General features: G+C 34.6%; 1 protein-coding gene across 1 annotated transcript in view; it reads right to left on the bottom strand.

The window, feature by feature from the left end:
* SEMA3E (semaphorin 3E) overlaps positions 1-20954 on the bottom strand; it is a 108688-nt gene that overhangs the window by 30800 nt on the left and 56934 nt on the right. The window contains exons 4-10 of the mRNA XM_022562640.2: positions 19415-19508; positions 9279-9398; positions 7862-8004; positions 6681-6795; positions 6177-6246; positions 3213-3357; positions 871-1093 (exon numbers count right to left, since the gene is read on the bottom strand). Of these exons, the coding sequence (XP_022418348.2) occupies positions 871-1093; positions 3213-3357; positions 6177-6246; positions 6681-6795; positions 7862-8004; positions 9279-9398; positions 19415-19508 (910 nt within the window). The remainder of the gene's footprint in view (positions 1-870; positions 1094-3212; positions 3358-6176; positions 6247-6680; positions 6796-7861; positions 8005-9278; positions 9399-19414; positions 19509-20954) is intronic.

Below are 20954 nucleotides of genomic sequence, written 5' to 3'. Positions count from 1 at the left end.
ATTAATACTATATCCTAATTCCTGATTTGGGCATATGCAATGTCTCTTTAGGAAATGTCAATGATTAAAGTTAAGTATGGTAGAATGTTTCCTCTTCTAAATAGGATCTGCTGTAGCAATTACTATGATGCATATGAAAAAAAAGAAATGATCATTTTAAAGATTCTTTAAATGACTATATAATTTTAAAGTACTTGACAGAATTTGATACATATTACCCTGGATGCTAAAAGATTGCAAGTTCTCTTCCACAAGCTAGATCTAATGCACAGCATTAACTGAAATTACAAATTTATTTGAAATATTCACTTTTAGCATATTTATTACACTTTGTTTTATTAATGCAGGATATTATAGCTTTGGTCTAAAATTTTATCTCCATTATGTGTAACGCTTGGCTTGTTTGGGACACATGGTTGACTTCTGATGGGGCCTGATAAGCATTGTTGAGATTACAGATTTAGGTGAAATTACCTAAACCTCACCTAAAGATTGAAAAATCTTGAGACCTTGCTGAGCAGCCAAAGGTAGCAGTGGACCTGGGGGAGTAACAGGATATCCTTGTATGGCACCCTACTTCCTCTGTGAGTTCTTTTTGGAACCAACATTGTTAATTGTTTGTTAACATCAATTACTCGTTACTTTATGTATTCATTTGTTCAAATGTATTAAGTATTGACCATGTGTCAGGAATTATGTGCTGTAACTACCCCAAATCTTCTCTTCCATTGCAGTAGACAGGTAGTATGTAAATGAGCCAATGGGTCAACCAGGGTTTTGTTGATAGGTGGGGTTTTTTTTAATGTAATAATGTTATTGATTTTAAGGTTCAATTTAAATGTCTCTCTGAGTACTCTCTAATCTCTTTACCTGTCCCAATGAACAAGACATCATATTGGCCATCCTCGGCTTCCACTCGATCCACTGCTATTTGTTTCAGGTTATACTTTCCATCTGTTTTCACCAGTATTGGTTTTTTATGGGCAGGTTTTATGGGCTGGTGCATAAGTGGATGGCTTCTTGCAAATCTGATGGCATCATCGGGGTAGTCTTTGGTGGTTCCGTACCTCCCTCCATTCACTTTGCTGGCACACTGAAATACAAACGCATGAGAGAATTTTTTCCCCCTGAAATCTAAAGAGCAAATTTATACTCAATTATGAAAAAAATTACAAAAACTGGGTATGTTCAGTTAATCAACTGTGCATTTAGCAATATTTAATAACCATATATTCTTCATTACAGAAATAAAATCTGCATTAAAAATTGCATAGAGAGACTGAATTATTTCAAACATGCAGCAGTAGAAACAGACAGGTAGTAGTGAAATACTGAAAAAGTAAAGTATATGTAATACTGGTATAGTCTGGAGGTAATAGAAATGTATAACATTATAAATATTCTAATTATTCTTCCTGCTTCTAAAATTTATTTTTCATATTTGTAAATTAAATTTTAATTTGCTATGAACAATATATGCTTTATAGCAAAACAAAGAGACTCTTTATTGTGCTAAATCTTCCCCCCAAATTCAGAATCACAACCGCACAACAGCTGTCCCATTATTGACACTATGATTGGTGATGGTTCCAATTGGCTCACTGACTACAGAATTTTAGTGCTGTAACATTGAAACCTATTCAAATTCCGTCGTTGTTAAATAAGGAAAAAACCCTCTCTGTTCTACTGTAATCTGTATGAATTTATATTATTTTTGTATGAATTAGACACAATAAATTGAGAAAACAAGAAATATTTGCCATAACATGTCTCAATTCTTAAATCACTGACTCTAAAAATAAATGTTCAATGGTACCTAAGTTACTTCTTGGAATACCTTTAACTGCGTTGATTCATGCTTGTTATCAAGTGCTCCCTCATTTCACATATTTTCCTCCAGAACCAGCAGCAATTGCAATGATGACCTTGATAAAAATTTTCCACTTCAGAGTATAAATACAGTAGTTTAGTAATCAGATTCTGCAAAGAGGGCATTTTTAATGGTTTGTTTTAAAAATGTGGGCCATATTTCTTAATTTGGCATGAATTTTTCACTTGAGTGTACTTTCATGATATATAATTGGAAACATTTTGGACCAGCCTGGAAGCAGTTCAGTAACCAGTCACTTCCTCCAAATCTCCTTTAATACCATGTGGTTTCAAGAAGCATTTCCAGCAAAGCCACAGGAGTGGGTTTTCTCCATTTAAATTGTAATTTCAATCAATAGAGTGAAATAAAATATGCTTTATGTCTTCCTGGAAGTAATAATTTTAAGCTAGTGAGAGAGAGTGATTGAAAAGGTAAAGCCTCACACTTGTTAACGTAGGTAAGCTTTGTTTCCACTTTGAATTTTGGCTCTGCAAAAATGGTTTCCACTCGACTTGCAAGCACTTGTGGAATCAGCCTAGTGTTGGGTTTTCACCAGCTGCTCATAATAGTGTAGACCGTGACTTGCATGACAAGTTCAGTATTTGTTCTCCATGGACAGCAGATACAATGATGCTACACTTTCCCAATGTAGGTGTGCACGGGACATATGATACAAAATCATCCTCGTCATAATCATCATCGTGTGTGCAATTAAAAGCACAAGGTTTGAATGGCTAGTTAGGGAGGCAAATGGTGGAACTCCTTATTCTCTAGCAACACAGCTAGCTGTATTGTCACTTCTCTGCCACAAGGCCAGCAAGGATGGCAAATGGGCTGCTCAAAATTCTGAAGAGCCAGAGAAAAAGCTTCCTCTTGACACGTTAAAGTGAGAAATAGGGAGGAAATGTGGCCTAGGGAACTGAGAGCCTGACTCAAATATTATAATAAAAATTTGGTAACATTCTCTTGCATGGAAATCACATGTGGCACTAATTCTTCTGAAGAGGCTGAGAGGAATATAATGCTATATCCATCTCCTGGATACTTCTGTATTCACCAGTACCCTTAAAAATAAAATTTTAGTGAGAGCTACATAGATAGCTAAAATATCAACAATAATATATAATCTATAATGCTAGATTATATTCTTTTCATTAAATAACAAGCATACATCTTGATGTAAGAAGTAATATTTCTTTACCTTGCAAGTAATCAAACATATTTTTAGGTACTGAATTGAACTATTTCACGCTAATTTAGCAAAGCATCTGAAACGATGAACAGAATATTACTAAAAGAGTCTTTAAAAAATAAGAATACTTTGTTAAACGCCTAAACTTACAGAACCAGGTCTTGGATAAGGGACTTTTCCTTCATAGAGCGACCAGTGGTATTCAGGTCCTTCCTTATGTGCATACGGTCCATTAAAGGCTGCCCGGATACTGGACATGTGATAGACACATATAGCATGCCCTCTAAATATATTACTAAAAAAAAAAAAAAGATAAGTTACTATTCTGGAACAGACTAGGAGGTCACCGAGTCAAGCCCCGCAGACAACATAGATAAGGATGAAGTCTTTTGGATAAAAGACTTGCAATCTCTCAAGCACAGGATATTCTAGAGATATTAACTATTGCAGTATTTCAAGTATGGAAACTCCAAAATTTACCATTTTTTGCCTATTTATTAAAATAAATTGAAAATGACATTGTTAGAATCACAAAAGCAATTGTGTCACTTCATTTTTTTCCAGTTAAATCTTATTTTTTTATTGAAGTATAGTTGATTTACAATACTGTGTTAGGTGCAGGTGTACAGCACAGTGATTCAGTTTTTCATATATATACACACACACACACACACATATACACATATATATACATATATATATACACATATTCTTTTTCAGATTCTTTTGTGTTTTTATATTTTTTATTAAGATTTGGCCTTAATATTTTAAAGATTCATTCCCAAGTTGAGGAAGGCTTTATCTCCTTGTACGTTGTCCTCTCTTCCAAGTAGACAGTGTTTTCCTATTCACCATGCTGTTAATATTGCTATAAATTTTATTCAAATTTTATTACTTCTCTTAGTGTATATGATTTGAAGAACAATTTAAAGTCTAAAGAAAATTTGGGGCTTTGTTTCATTCTTTAGCTTGGGGTCACAGAAACATTTATAAGCCTGCTGTATATTCCTTCCTTCAGGTCACTGAAAACAGTGCTACATTGGAAAGGTTTACTGGGCTGCACCAGATTAATTTTGAGAAAAAGACTTACATTCTAAAAAATTCAGATTCTTTACCTGCAGAACTACTAGCAACTGAAATTATTTTTTTGATAAAAATTTCTACTTGTCGCAGATAAAGACAGTAGTTGACTAACTACAGCAAGCTTTATTGGAGGCATAAGATTCTGCAAAAGGACATTTTAGAATGATTTGTTTTAAAGATCTGGCTGCATTTCTTAATTTGGCATAATCTGAATGAATTCTAACACTTCCCTAGCCTCCTTATTGTGAGAATTAAAATAATTAGTTTGGGAAAGTGCTTTGCAAAATTTTTTGTAAGTGTAACATTTCCTATATTCTGAGACACCTGTAGAACGGCAGTTATGTTACTGTCTGAGGACATCAATTCACACATCTTATAACACACCTTGAAGCAACTGGAAATGCCTGCAACAGTGAGAAAACCAGAGATAGTCTTCCAACTAACATGGCAATAAACCTTTGATCACCATGCTACGATATCAACCTTTACGTCAGGTAACAGCTGGCAAGCCTTTTTCTCACAATTATGTATAAATTGAACAGTCAAGATTGAAATTATGGAAGAAAATAATGTCTTGCCTTTGAAATCTCAGACAGATCCATTATGCTATCATTTATGAAAGCAGCTTATAAACTGATCATTATAACCCATAAAAAAATCTATACTGATTATCCTATAGCTTATATTTATCATATAAAGCCGTGGATTTATCATGCAGTGTATAAATTCTTCACTGGCATAAGGCAGAAGATGAAGTGTAAAAAGAAGTTAGGGATTTTCTATGGACTGTAATAGCTACCAATCTACATCAACATCTCCTTGCATCAAGGAATAACTGATAGCAAAACTGTTTCCATGTTTCTGTGATGAAGAAAAGGTCTCCTTACAATAGCAGGATACTTACTGAAAGAGCTTTATTATTTTTTTTTCAAAGTGAGCATAATAAACTACTTGCTGAAAAAGTAAACAAAAACTATGTGGAGAGATCCTAAGCAAACAAGGTATACATGACTATAGAACAGTTCAAGGCCAATGCAATGCAAACGAGGAATTGAGTAATACCATTCTTTTCCTGTCAAGAGAACTGAAGTATATTCTTTATTTCTCATTCCAGTCATATCATCTCCACTCTGCCTTATTTGGAAAGACACTCAGGAAATTATATATATAAACTTTCAACCAAAACTGATTCTAATAACATTTTTTCATTCATGTATCAACACACGAAATATCTGATTCATTTTTCCAGCACTCTTCAATGGATACAAAATACAAAAGCATAAAAGAGAAAAATACTAGATCATAAGCCCTAAACTTGAGCACCTTTTTAAAATTTAAAACTCAGAGGGTAAATCATAAATGTGTGTTCTCTAAGAATCTACATAGGACCAAGACAACCAGAGTAAAGGAGTGAGCCAAGTGCTCTGTGATTAAGGAATCAAGGAGTGTTTCATGAAGACGGCAATTGACAAGTATTGGAAAAACTGATATAAATCAGCGTTAGAAGGGAAAGTAGATAAATAAAATCACAGTCACGGGGAAAGCAGAGACTGGGATTCTGACAAGGTATTATCTTGTCAAAAGCAGAGTTTGTGGGAATTTAGAGGAAAAACTTTCAATCCTGAATGGGGAATACTTGATAGAGAGCCTTGAAAGCCTGACTTGGACAATTGTATATGATGACTGAAAGAATTATCCTAGACTCTATAGCATGGAACTAGTACCTTAAAAACTGTATGAGAAAAAAAAAAATCATTCTGTTTTAGATCAGAGAGGGAAGAACTTAGGACATTGAGCATAGGAGGACGCTGGCACTTCAAACAAAAACAAATAAGGATCTGGATTGAGATTGTGGCTTTAAACATCAAAGTACAACTGCAAACACAGGAGAACGAAGAGAAATTGGTGACTTATAAAGTACAGAAAGTGAGAACAACTCACTGGTCAGTAGTATTTTCAATTGCATATACGGTGAAGGGGTTTGGCATCCTTTGTTTCATGATGTTTTGACTGGCCATATAAATTTCTCACCTGGTAGTGTTGAAGAGTCCAAATATCACTGGGTTCTTATGATCTCTGGTATGCAGCAAAAAAACATCCTCTGAAACATTAAAGACCATTATGTTACTTAATATGTTTAGCCCTCGTTGCATGTGAAGAAAATATATTGTCATAAAAGAGTTTAGAACCCATGATAGATTTTAAGATATAAATTTCCATATACAGTCATATAACAATGACCAAATCACAACACAGTGAGATTGATGACTGTTCAAGATGACTGTGAGCTGGGCCTCAAGGAGGAAACTAGAGGCGCCGGCTCTAAACTAACAAGAGGGGTCTTTCTGTTCCCGCAGCTCCCTTGTCTCCATACGTGGACCTGGCCAAGATGAAAAGAATAGAAACTTGCTCCAAGTTAGATAGAAGTCAATTACTGCAGAAAGCAAATTTTCCATATGTGCTAGAAACAGTGAGAATTATACAAAGAAGCATATATATCAAAGAGGAAAATTTAGCTCTCCCAATAATATTTACCTAATTCATCAAAATATGTATCAATTCCATTCATTCCTGGTACTGAGCAAACCAGTCTAGCTTTCAGGAAAGTACTCCACTTGTTCACTAGGATTCTCTGTCCTCCTACATCATTCTGTAAAAAACAGAAAGCAGGTAAATGGGTACCCAGAGAACTTTTACCAACAACAGATTTTGTATTATTAAACCTGCAGATGGCAAGAGTTACAGTTCTTTTATTTAATGTGAAAATTTGAGCATAATCTTCAAATAATATTAAAGATGCAATGCCCCATCAACTTTTTCTTTAGGTTTGCACATTCTGCCTTGTCAGTGTACTTTCACCCTGGCCCATTAAATACAGTTTCCAGGTATTAAACAACGTTAGTACAGAGTAGAGTACACTTTCCTAAATAAAGTAGTAAATAAGCTTTATGATACAGTAACGTTTATTATTATTTTATTGATAAATAATCCGCTTATCTCAGAAGTACAGAAGCTTCTACTTCTTTTTCTTATTTTAGGGAAAAAGGCTTGAAATACTAACACACAAGCACACATACACATAACAGGCATACATATTTGCACACATACATAAAATACGTATGTGTGTATATGTGAATATATATACACATACATATATACTGAACATACGTATAAACATCTTCTTAAATTTATTCAAGTATCTTCTTAAATATCAAAATAACTTCACATTTATAACACTATTAGCATTCTCTCAATATACATGGCTACTGCAGTTGGTTCTGAATGTTCACAAAACAACCTGACTATGCTCAACAAAACTATATATGTTTTTCCTACAGAATCAACCATCTGAATTGTTGAAACATGCTTATGTAAATTATTTAGAATGTGGATTAAAGAAACTTGCAAGATTTTGGTGAAACTAACTTTTAAAAATGGAGCTCAAACTTCTGTGTAGGAAGAAGTATAGCCTAATTATAGGCCATTTCTTAGTAGGGCTTTGAAAATGGAGAAAATCACACAAAATACAAAGCTCTTTTCAGATTAAACTTTCAGTAGATACGAAGTCTGAAGACTAGATAGTAAATACCAATTTTAGGGAGCCTAAGAGAATCGAAGAAAATATTTTACAGTAGAAACCTACTATAAAATGAACAAAGGCCTGACCATAAATTGCGAGTTAGGCAAGCTTAGTGAGAGAGGAAGGCGGTCCTCACCACGCAGAGTCGCCCCACTCTGGTGTAAATTGCCTGGGCATTGTTTTCTGCCTCCAGGGCCTTCTCCGTAAAAAAGAAATACACTTTGTTGTCATCTCGGTCTTCATTGTCAGGGATCATGTACGAACCTACAAATTTTGGTTCTAGAGAAGTAAAAAACAGATGAAAATGTAGTAACTATTACAACAAAGTAAGTTAATATATTTCCCTTGAAATTTTGTACTAAACATTAAAATCATGTAGCTATCTCCATATTCTGTGCAAATCAACAATTTTTTTTTTTTTTTTGGCGGTACGCGGGCCTCTCACTGTTGTGGCCTCTCCCTTTGCGGAGCACAGGCTCCGGATGCGCAGGCTCAGTGGCCATAGCTCACGGGCCCAGCCGCTCCGCGGCATGTGGGATCTTCCCGGACCGGGGCACGAATCCGTGTCCCCTGCATCGGCAGGCGGACTCTCAACCACTGCGCCACCAGGGAAGCCCCAAATCAACAATTTTTAAGAAATGTTAGGGTATTTAAAATTTAACTGAGTTGGAGGGAAATAAATCAATTTCAAATAGCATACATTATAGACCTGAAATGAATTCAAAGAAGAACAGATTAAGAGCAGCATGATAATAATCTCCATGAATTTCCTCCCATGTATATATGGGAGGCATATATTAAACTCAATATATGTAAAATATTTTAGTAAAGAAGTCTATCATTATTTTTTTAATTCATAAATTATCTATCAGTCCAGCTCATGGAAGACCAGTTTAAGTTTTTGTATTTGTAATCAAAGGGATCTGAGGGGATGACCTTTGACTGATACGGAATGTCAAATACTTTAATGATAAAATGCTGCCAATAATGATTATGCACTCTAAAGCTTAATAAAAAGGCTGAAAATAATGAAACCACTCACTATAAAATGATTTTAGCCCCTAGATATACCAATGTGCCAAAATATACACATGATTCCTTACAAAGGATTCTATGTAAATGAATGCCTAGTGACTCTCTTAGAATTTCATTTGTCTCTCAAGTACAATGTGGTCCTATTAAAACAAGCAAAGCAAAGCAATCAATTCATGCAAAATTATACCAACTGACAAGAGAAAACAAAGCAACTTATTGGATGAAAGGGGTTTTCACTTTTCATATATTTGTCTTGTTCATTTAAGTCTTGATTTCTAACTATTGCTATGAGGGTAATCTGGTTGTATACTAAAGCGGATCCACTCTGCTATAAAATGATATACATATATCATATATAATATTTTAATTCGGTAATATTGCTAAGGAAAAAACCCCTGAAATTTGTGAAAACTATAAATTACATCTGTATTGTTATCGTTATCAAAATGGCAAGTTTCCCAAGAGCTCTGGACTTGCTTTCCGTTCTGATTTACATATGCTTTTCTCCTCAATCCTACCTTTCAACAGGCGCTCGTCATCGTGTTCAGTGCGGATATGAGCCAGTCGCCCCAGGCTCCTGAAAATGGCAGCGTCTCTGCCCCAGTAGTCACTGTAGAGTCCAGCAAACAATTCACTACCTGCAGGAAAACATCAGATAAGTCAGTATTCGTTTCTGGGTCTGATGACAATGTGTAAAACTACAGTTACAATAAACATATCCAGGTTTCCCGTGTATACGGCCTAATGAAACAGATACTACTTCTAAGAGCATATATGGTACAGTCAGATGGCCAGGGTTTGAATTGCGACTCTGCCACTTACTAGATGTGTGAACTTGGGCAAATTGCTTAACTTCTCTGCGCCTCAGTTTCCACATTTACAAATAAGGGAATAGAACTCAGAAGTGTTGTTAAGAGTAAAGCATTTAGAAGAGTAGCTGGTATATACTAAGGCCTACATGAGTATTTGATAAATAACCTGGCTTTATGGTATTTTAATAAACTTCTTTTAACCTTCATATCATCAGGGTATTAGTATTGTATTGGTATTAGTATTAGGACTGGTATTATATGTGAGTCAGCTAACTCAAATTCTTCTTGTAGTAAGAAATTGCTTCCATCGACATGATTTTAAGGCAGGAACCACAAAGTCTGACAAAGCTGTATATAACCCAATTAGTTGTCATTTAATTTGTAAGTGTGTGGCTTATTTAGACAGAAACGACAGAAAGAGCTCATAATTTAATCAGGCAGTCAACAGAACGAACGAAGTTAGCTGCAACAAAACTTGAGTGTCATATTTATAAATTTTATTGATTAGATTTAAAAATTGTTTCGATATTTATGAAGGGTTTTCTCTAAGGTAAGGTCTTTAAAACTTTAAAAAACTTGAACAGAGTAAATATATTTGTATGGTTTAAAATTTGAGAAAGTAATCAACTGAGTTGTAAATAGGATCACTGTAAGAAGTTTATTTCCACCTTGAGATAACTAACAATTTTTAAAAAGTAAAGATGATTGCTTTTGTTAGATTTAGATTTAGAAAAAGAAAAGTGAGCTATAAATTGAATTTAAAAACAAGAAAGCTAAGTTTTGATAAATGTTACTATAATAAACTATTCTTCATTTACAAAAAGACAAGTAACCATAAATGGTTTTTTTGGTTCACAAAACCCACTATGGATACTTAAAAACTATACAAGATACAAATAAATAAAATTCAGGTCCTTCGCAAAGGAATTCACTTTTAAACTATATATATTATAATAAGTGAGAGAGAGAGAGAGAGAGAGACAGGAGAGACAGAGGCAAATGTGGTAGAATATTAACAGTTGGTGGGCCAAGGTAAATGCTATAAATTTTTTATTCCTCTTTCAATTTTTCTTTGTATTTGAAAATTTTCAAGACAACAAATTAAAAAAGAAGCTGTATTTGTTTAGTTCATCCGGTATAGTCAATACACGCTGAATGAGAAATATGATAAAGAAAATAAAAAAAACTAAAAAATAAAGATGCTTTATTTCCGGACTTAAGAAAATAAAATTTGGTAGAGAAGAGTTATATCAGAACTCTTATTTAAGCATATTCTTTGAAACTAGAAGGGGGGAAGAACGACATAATTTGTATCAAATTCAATCAGCGCTGTCTTCACCAGAAGTTTTATATCCATGTGGAAAAAGAGTATTTTGGGATAAAATGTATTCAGTGGTTAGGGATATGAACCATATGTGGGGTTCAATCTGTACTACTTGAACATAGATAAAAGAGAGTCATGCTGAATTCATTAAAAGGCCTTGGAGATCATCAACTCTATGGCAGAAATGAACGAGTTCACGCACAAGAGTTACTTGACTATTGAACCACCAGAGCAAGGGTTGTTCTGAAATTTTAAAAAATTATTGTACTTGGTTATAGTTTCCATAAAAATATAAAGGCCATCTTACATGGATGGACCTGGAGATTTTCATGCTAAGTGAAATAAGTCAGACACAGAAAGAAATATCATGTGTTATCACTTACATGTGGAATCTAAAAAAAAATGATACAAATGAACTTATTTACAAAACAGAAATAGACCCACAGACATAGAAAACAAACTTATGGTTACCAAAGGAGAAAGGGAGGGGTGGAATAAATTGGGAATCTGGGATTAATAGATACATACTACTATACATTAAATGGATAAACAACAAGGATCTACTGTATAGCACAGGGAACTATTATCAATATCTTGTAATAACCTATAATGGAAAAGAATCTGAAAAAGAATATATATATGTAAATCAACTATACTTCAATAAAATACAGTAATAAAATAAAAAGGCCATTTTGTAAAACTGTCCTAAACAGAACTTATTTTTCTAATATGGACTGGACTGAATGTTTCATTCATAATGGGTACAAAAAAAAGATTTCTTTAAAATCATGAGTTTTATATTCCTTAAGTTTTTCATATTTAATGTAATTCAATTTCCTAAAATATTTACAGAACTTTTATATCTGAAAATATTACTTTGGAAAAATAATCTTTATTTTAGTTCACATCAATTTTCTTGCACTTATCCCAATTTGAACACTGTTTCCAAATTCTACTTGTAATCAATTCTACAAATTTAACAAAAAAGTTCCCCTTGTAGCCACTAGATGGAGCCATATGATACCAAATATACATCCAGGGCAGGTTATCTGCAAAAAGGAAAAGATGATATAGTACCAAATTTACCCAATTTCCCTTTTTGTATCCAGATAAAAGAAAATGGTTTGTGAACAATTCAAATAATACAATATGAACTGTATGACTTAAACTTCAAAGAAGCTACTAGACAGGTGCTAAAAACTATATGCTATGTAAACTGAACCAACTGTGTTCCTGTTGGAAACATTAGATTTTCCTCAGAAGGGAAAGATTCTCCTTTAATATTTTATTATCAGTGTGAAGAACAAAATAAATTTATAGTAATAGATAATAATGATGTTTGGTAACATACTTTCCTAAGAAAAAATAAACACTTTAATGAAAAATAATGAAAATAAAGCTTTAGGCACAAAGTTAACTAATAGTAATTAAATGAGCAAAAATAATCAACATTATTATAATTGATATTATTTATGGCAAATACATAGTTTCTAGTTGAAAACTTTAAAAGTATAACTATTTGGTATAGAGACAATTTGTGAATCAATATTTTGGTATTGTATAGAGCAAAAAATAATATCTGGATAATTCATATTTTCACGGATTAAAAAAAATTTCATACAAATAGTAAAATATGTTTTAGATTTTCAATGATAAGAACAGAACTACTCAAATTTTTAGTTTTCTATGTCTATACAGACATGATATTTAATAAATGTATTAGCCTGGTCACAAAGTTTACTGGTATCTATTTTGATATTCTGAATATAAATAACCAATTTGACTTGTATGCCATATGTTTCATTGTTATAGCACTGGCTTCTGATGGTAACTGATGTTATGTTAATGTTAGTTGGTTATCATTAAAAAATAAAACACATCTGCAGGGTATTTTGACAGGTGAATGTAACTTATCATTGTCATGTTCAACAAGAGTCTCTGTGTACAGATACCAGAAGAGTGGAAACAATTCTGCACTGGAAATCTGGCAAACTAAGCCCCCAGCCCCAAACCTACTGCTTGTGGCAAAACTGTTCGGAATCTCACTGCCTCGGTTATTTGGACAATCAGAGAGGTGTACAAGTGATTTCCTGAGGTTGCCAAGCTTTTCTGTTCTCTCTGCTGCCCGTTTTTTGATTTGTATGTTCTTTGCCTGGAATTCTGCACCTCCCCCCCCTTCCCACTTCACCTCCCATTTACCTGGCCACGGCCCACTTTCTCCATGAAGCTTTCCCTGACCGAACTTGTGTTAGTTTAGTAGCTCCTAGTACCACCATAGCCCCCATGCCTATCATATTTCTCATCCTACTATAGTTTGTCTCCTGTGTTTGACATTATTCCTCACTAGAATGCAGACTTCTTGATGTGTCTTATTATATTCTTTTGTCACCAATATCCTGTAGAGCGTCTGGAATACAGAAAATGCTCAATAAGCATTTGTTGAATCAAAGAATGGCACTAATGAGTTAATTAACAAGTGAATAAATCTAAAACCTTTAGTGTTCAAATTTTTTAAAAAACTATGAAATACAATAAAAACAAAAACCTCAGGACAAGATTCTGATTTTTCAAAAATGCTTCAGGGAGAAAATATCAAAAGAAAGAAAAAACTGTTGGCATTTATATGAATAGCAGAGTTCTTTGAGTCTTTGTTCCTCAAAAAGACTATATTTAACAATTTTAATCCAGGAACACAGGGACTCTATTTTCTTCTAGTATTTGTCCCCAATAGTTTCAGCCCCAAAAGACTGTGTCTACTCTCAACTAGTTTGTAGGAAAGAAAATAAAACAATCATTTGACCTTGGCGATACAAAAACAAACCCATTGTGAATAATTCTAAGTTAAAATGCATAAGTAAAATACTTTTCTACACAACTCCTTTTTTTACAATACAAACTCCAGTTGAAGTTTTAGTGAAACATACTTAATTGCCTTAATATTTTATCAACCTTATCAAGAGCTTAGTTCATAGATGGTATTATTAATCGATTAGAGTTTTTACTCGCCATGTTGTAAATACAGATTTTAAGTGTTCAGTGAGAAAAATTCAGTTTTTCATGCCCTTCTTATTTTCTTAAGTCTTGCTCAAGCATTTCTCCTATTTATGTTGTAAATGTCTACAAATCTGAATAATGTGAAACATGTTCGTCTCATGGAAAAGACATGGCTAAAGATGGATTTAACTACCTCATTTTATAACTGAACTGTATCGTTTTGTTAGAAAATCATTCTACTTTTGCACTGTTTCACAGGGTGATTATTACATGCATAATTGCAACGAGAAACAAAATGCACTTGGGAGGATGAGGATGGGTAAGAATGGTCCACAGGTTCCAACCTCCCGGTTTACGCTCACGGTCTGTGCAGGATGCTGAAAGAAATCAGGAAAAGCAGGTCCTTTTATTAGTTATGTTATGTTTGGACTTTCTGTTTGTTTTTGCTTTGGCAAATAGCTCGCATTAGCTATCAATGTCAAGAAGGTGGTTTCTGACGTATGAAGGAAAAAAGAAAACTGCGTTCTGAATCTGTTCATTTGCATTTGCTAGCATCCATGACAGTACTGAGTTTCCCTGGTGGCAAAACAGTGACATTGCTACCAGCATGGTCAAATCAGATTTCTAAGGGGGAGAATGTCAATGGGGAATTGAAGACGACATTTTTTTTCTTCTTTTTTTCAGGAAACCATAAGCAAGTATTCAAATAGCTCATTAGCAACTAGCAGTTAATGGCCAGAAGCAACAGTAAGCATGTGGATACCTGGCATACTGCCAAATGACAAACCACAGCAGTCTTAACCTGGATAAGAAATTACAGATATTCTTTAGGCACAGGAACATGCTAAAGGCATAAGCTTCTACACAGTTGGGACGAATTCAAGAAACGAGCCAGCACATTCACTTATGTTTATAGAGGTTGTCATTGTAAAGACATACACTTTACCTTCATTTCGATGATTTCATTTATTTTTCTAACATTTATGAAGTCCTATTTTGTGCCAGAACTATTCATTTGTAATTCTGCCTTGAATATACAGTTAATAAAATAGAAACATTTATTTGTAAAAAAAGTTTTAATGGTATTAAGAGCTTGAGATAATCACTTAAATTTTCCCTGCATGAATTCCGACTCCCTTTCATTCAACTGACATTGACCTTTAATTCACAGAATTTGTAATGAGGGGATATATTCACAAAGGTCTCATTATGATGAATAAAAGTGCAGGAAGAAAATTTCAGCAGCTGTAAACTTTTGTAGTTTTATTTGCTGTAAAATGTAACATAAGACATGAAAAGGGCAGAAAGAAAATTTTGGTGACCATGAAATACCTCATTCATGGTTATTTGTTGATATAAAATTCAGTAAGTCTTTAACTTGAAAGTATCCTAAAAATTCTAACAACAAAGCTAGCACTTTCAAAAGCAAAGTGTGAAAAGGTACCTGACAAATCAGAGTGGTTTTCCCCCAAACACTAGTAACATGTACATTAGCATACCTTAGGTACTTTAGGTATGGTATGTATTAAATTACACCTAGAACTGGTAATAAAAATCTGGGTCAGAATGAAACGTTTTAAAACAGTAGCAATAGAATTGAGCTGACAAACTATTAAAGAAATCCCAAAGTTACTGAAGGCACTATCAACTTAACAAAAAGAATACTGCAATATTATATCAAATGTAAACTGATGCAAAAAAGTCAGCTAATACTTTTCCTTCCTGACCAAAATGACATATGACATAAAGAAAATATTTCCTGGTTTTTATTTTTATTTATTTATTTTTTTGCGGTACGTGGGCCTCTCACTGTTGTGGCCTCTCCCGTTGCGGAGCACAGGCTCCGGACGCGCAGGCTCAGCGGCCATGGCTCACGGGCCCAGCCGCTTCGCGGCATGTGGGATCTACCCGGACCGGGGCATGAACCCGTGTCCCCTGCATCGGCAGGCGGACTCTCAACCACTGCGCCACCAGGGAAGCCCCTTCCTGAATTTTTATTTGGCCGGCCACCAAACCTAATAATTTTTAGTGGCAAGATAAGTCCTAAGTAACTTTCGCTGACTTGAAAGGTACAGACAAGTAATGCAGCAATTCATTTTACTAAGTAATTCATTGTTTCAAAAAACTGTTTTTAAAACCCGATTATAATGTCTTGCATTCTTCAACCAGTTATTTAAGACCACTTTAAATGTAATATTAGTAATCACCGTAGAGGGAAAGAGTGGTTAAACATATAGAAATAGTGTACCTGTGATATGAATTTATATACCACCAAGGTAAATTCTGTTAATACAAAGTGACATTTAAAGAGCAAACCTAATTAATGTATGATTTCATTTTGATTGGCTTCTGAACATATAGAACATAGCTCAATAAAGAGCTATTACTCCTTAAATCTTGTTTCACTCCTTAAATCTTGTTTCACACAGAATCATTGCTAGTTACTAACATTTCCATTCTAAATTAGACTATAAATTTTATAAAAGTGTTCATTAACCTGTCTTTCACCTAACAAATAATATTTATTCCTTACTTAGTTTTTCAGTAAGCTTTTACTCCATGTGATCTTAAGTCAACAGAATTTAGGTTAAATAAAATGAAACTTGTATCTAAAGTTATAAGAAATTCTCAGATGTGTGAGCATGTTTTTTTCTTTGGGGGCCTTGTTAGTTTTATGACTATTGTTACAAATTTGACGTTTTTTTTTTTAATGATGAAAGTGAATCTTAATGTGAACAGGTATTAAAAGTTAAGTGTGACCTATAATTAACAAAGAAACAAAGAAGCAGAAATGGTCTAAAGATGGTCACCTTTTTGCTGGAGTCCTGTCCTAACCCATCGGCAGAGAACATGTGCAGTCATAAAATTCCACATTAATGCATTCTTTTCCTGTCAGAGTAAGCTGCACCAAGCCCACCAAATTCCAACTCAGGTAGCTCCATTTTTTCCAGTCCAAATTCCTGCTGCTTTTTCAATTGGGTGAATTATTTCTACTTCCTGTCTTTTAAAGAGTTGCTGGCTCACATAGGTTATCAGATTTCCATCCCAGTGGCTGCTGCATATCCACAGTAAGTGAATGATATCTCAAAGGTACTTTGGGATGAAAGCTAGCGGATAAATGAGAAGAATTATATTTTTATTTCTGCTCTTTGCAGGGATTATTCTATAACTTTTGTGTTTAGCTTGGAGGGCTCTGATGATTTGATTTCTTTTCTGAATAAGCGAAACAGTCACCCAGATGGCAAGCACTTCACATTTTAGCATCGTGTAATTCGATTTGGAAGTTCAATGAAATTCACTTGGAAATGTCCCTCCAGTAATATTTCCCCTCTTAAAAAAAATTCAGTTTCAAATTCCTGGTTTCATGCAAAAACAAGCTCCAAGGAGGCTGAGTGGTGAGTGGCTAAAAAAAAATTACTTTTAACCATTAAAAGAAATGTTCAAAATAAATGGTGTTCTCTTCCAATCTTCTTAGGATTTTACTAGAGAAGTAGCGTTTACTGTGTAATTTTTGACTTTCAATACCTTTTATAATATTCTTGTGAATACTATCCCCAAATTTATTTTTGGTTTGTTTGTTTAGGAAGCTCAGGGAGTATTTCATTCAGTCGATATTTATAGGAGGCCTTTTCTGTGCAATATATTGTATGGTAAAAGAAAGATGATAAGACAGTCTCTTTCTTCCAGACATATTCAAATCTTAAATCTATGAAGTTACAAAAATCACTAAAAACATTAGAAAAAAATTGTATGAGTCTATCAAATGCATGTATTTTAACTCGTATGCTGCCAATCTACCACGAATTTCTAACATTTATGAATCTGGCATTCTCCAAAAGTGGCATTCTTAAGGTTCTGATTCCTACTAAGTCCAAACTGACTTAAGCAACTCAATTTCCATATTTAAAATCTCCCCTCCTCATATTGTGTTTACACACACACATATATGAGTGAGTAGCGGAACTCAGGATATCACAGTATTTTCTTAAAAATCTTATATTCTTGGGCTTCCCTGATGGTGCAGTGGTTGAGAGTCCGCCTGCCGATGCAGGGACGAGGGTTCGTGCCCCGGTCCGGGAAGATCCCACGAGCCGCAGAACGGCTGGGTCCGTGAGCCATGGCCGCTGAGCCTGCGCGTCCGGAGCCTGTGCTCCGCAACGGGAGAGGCCACAACAGTGAGAGGTTCACGTATCGCAAAAAAAAAAAACTTATATTCTTTAAAAATATCTCTTTATTCAAGCTCCTAAAGAACTAATCACTATGTGAAATTCTCATCTTAAAGCACTTTTAAATTATGAAGCTGTAGTAAATAAAACCTTCCCTGCTGGTTAGAGCTAACGTAAGATTTTTGTTCTACAAATAAATATCCGTATATATAAAAGCTCTACTTATTTGGACCTGAGTACCATTACTGCGACAGGGGACTGTGGGAACTCGGATGCAAGGCTCATCAGAATCAACTGTCTGGAATAAGTGCACGGAACGTGTTGTCTCTAGAACATACAGGAACATCTGCATCAACTCTCAGTCCAGCATAAGATATGTTGATTACTCATCAGTGGGGAGTTTTAAGTTTTACCCACTTATTTAGGATAGGAAATCTCTACATGTTATTTTACATGTTTTCATTTTCTGTAAACAGGATGACCTAATAGTAGCAGATAACTCTAAGTGCTGCAAATGTAATAACAGAAGCTTGTACATCTGTACCACATATCCATGAGAACCTCTCAACACTGAGGAGACAGAATGATTCCTAACAGCACCTCTGTGAGGTGTCAGGGTTTGCTCTCTTCAACTTTACACTTGGCAACTCAATCAGCTGTCTGTACCATAGCAGTGCGGGAGTATTTGATAAGGGTGTTCCATTTTCAGTCCCAAACTGTATTAAAGAAAAAGGATTTTTCTGAGATTTAAGTGAGATTTTCATGTATCTTGTCTAATTTAATTGAAATCCAATTGAAATCCAGATCAGACATGGCCAGCTTATTCTATTATGCCAACGTGGACATAGCTTGAGCCACTCAACCTCTACAGCTTACATTTTAAATTAACAGGAATGACTTTGAAGTTCCAAATTGAGACGACTCTCTGCTGAATTCTACTGACACAGAGAAAGGCACCAAGGAGAGAATATTAGAAGTTCCCCTAAAGTCACAGAGTAATTAATACATAAAGAATTAACATATGTTAAAACAGTTTGGTTTCTCTAGCTACATTTTTATAAAAAGTATTTACGTAATTGTATTTTGTGAACAATAAATGACATAATACAAAATACCTTCTATCAGGTATTAAGGGACAATTTGTGTTTTCTGGATGAGACGTCCATACTTCATAGCAGCTGCACTTATTTTAGAGTAAAATTGGCTCAGGTGAGTATGGCTTGAAATTTAATATCCATGCTCCCAGCACCAATAAATAGATATGACACAGCAATGTGTATGAAGAAACACCAAAGAATCTGCCTGAAGTTTCGAAATCAATATGACTACCACCTGATGTCTGCAGCCATGATAATTACCAATTAAAGTGGAGATGAATGAGGAGCTGGCATCAAAAGGACATCTGCCCCTTCCTCTCTCAGATCTGTGTGATTCCAGGTGAAAAAGGGGATCCTTTAAAGAAAACCAGAAAAACCATTATGTATTTGCCAACTTTAATAAGAATTTAATTTCTCAGAAAAAATACATTCAACCTTGATTATTTACAAAACAGGTATTGTAAATAGGGCACCAGTGAGAAACATCAAGTTATTTAGGAACAAACTGGATTTTATAAATAAACACGTGGGTTTTCAGGCCCATGTGGGTTTTCTCACTTCTCTCAAAAAGGATGCAGGTGCTGAAATGAAAGAAATTTGCAGTTTTTAATCACTTGATCAGCCAGTATTAGTTATTCTGAGATGTGTCAGTTAAATACTCCAAATGAATGGAGACTTGCTGAAAAAAAAAAAAAAGGTTAGTAAAAAGGAGACTCTGATAAACATGGAAATGGGCATTTATTCCACAAAGGCCATTATTGATTTTTTGAATAATCTCTAAAAGAAAATGATAAAATTTTCTATCAATAATTTGGAATATTTATTTCCAATCATTTTTATTCTTCATTGCATATTCTTTGTATAGACATCTAATATTTAATAATTTAGAGAATTACTGCATAAATAATTACTGGGATATCATGTAGAAGTTGATGCCATATTATGAACAACATTTCAGTATGGTTTTGCACAAATGAGATTTTGAAAATAAACATTTCCATGAAAAACTACTTTATTGGTTCCTATTGCAAACACATAACCACAGAACTTTTTCTGAATGTTCTCAGATTGCAAAATTCTCATTAATGGATATTTTTACAAGTAATCTCCATTAAGTGTGTTATAAGTGGTTTCAGTTAAAAAAAAAAAGTAGTCTGGAAAAGTGACAATAAAAATCAATATAGAGGGGCTTCCCTGGTGGCGCAGTGGTTGAGAGTCCGCCTGCCGATGCAGGGGACACAGGTTCGTACCCCGGTCCGGGAGGATCCCACATGCCACGGAGCGGCTGGGCCCGTGAGCCATGGCCACTGAGCCTGTGCGTCCGGAGCCTGCGCTCCGCAGCGGGAGAGGCCACAGCAGTGAGAGTCCCGCGTACCGCAAAAAAAAAAAAAAATTAAAAATCAATATAGAATATTTTGTCAGAAAAAAAACCCCACTTTGCAATAGAATATTGTCAATACTGCCCGCTGTGGCATCTGTAAGTAGTCCCGCTCACCTGTGAATAATGAACCTGCAAACAATCCAAAGTCCTGAGGAACATTTAAGGGTTGCATGCACTTTTCTAGAACTTGATCTGGACTTTCCTAGACAGCCTATTTACTCCACATTATCTATGCCGTCCTTTTCTTGCCATTCTTATCCAACACACATTCCTCTTTCTCTCTCTGATACTCTAAAATCACCATTTTGATCCTGCCATTTCAAGACCTTTCTGATAAGTGCAGAGTTCACCTGACTCTTATAAAACTCCAGTCTTGTTCTTGGAACTGAACCATAGCCTAGAGAACAAATGTGGCCTCTG

The sequence above is a fragment of the Delphinapterus leucas genome, chromosome 9 (genome assembly GCF_059928025.1).
Source record: "Delphinapterus leucas isolate spDelLeu-1000000601 "Yukka" chromosome 9, BTC_Dleu_Yukka2, whole genome shotgun sequence".
NCBI lineage: Eukaryota > Metazoa > Chordata > Mammalia > Artiodactyla > Monodontidae > Delphinapterus > Delphinapterus leucas.
The sequence above is the reverse complement of the archived record's forward strand: the minus strand, read 5'-3'. Positions and strand labels throughout refer to the sequence as shown.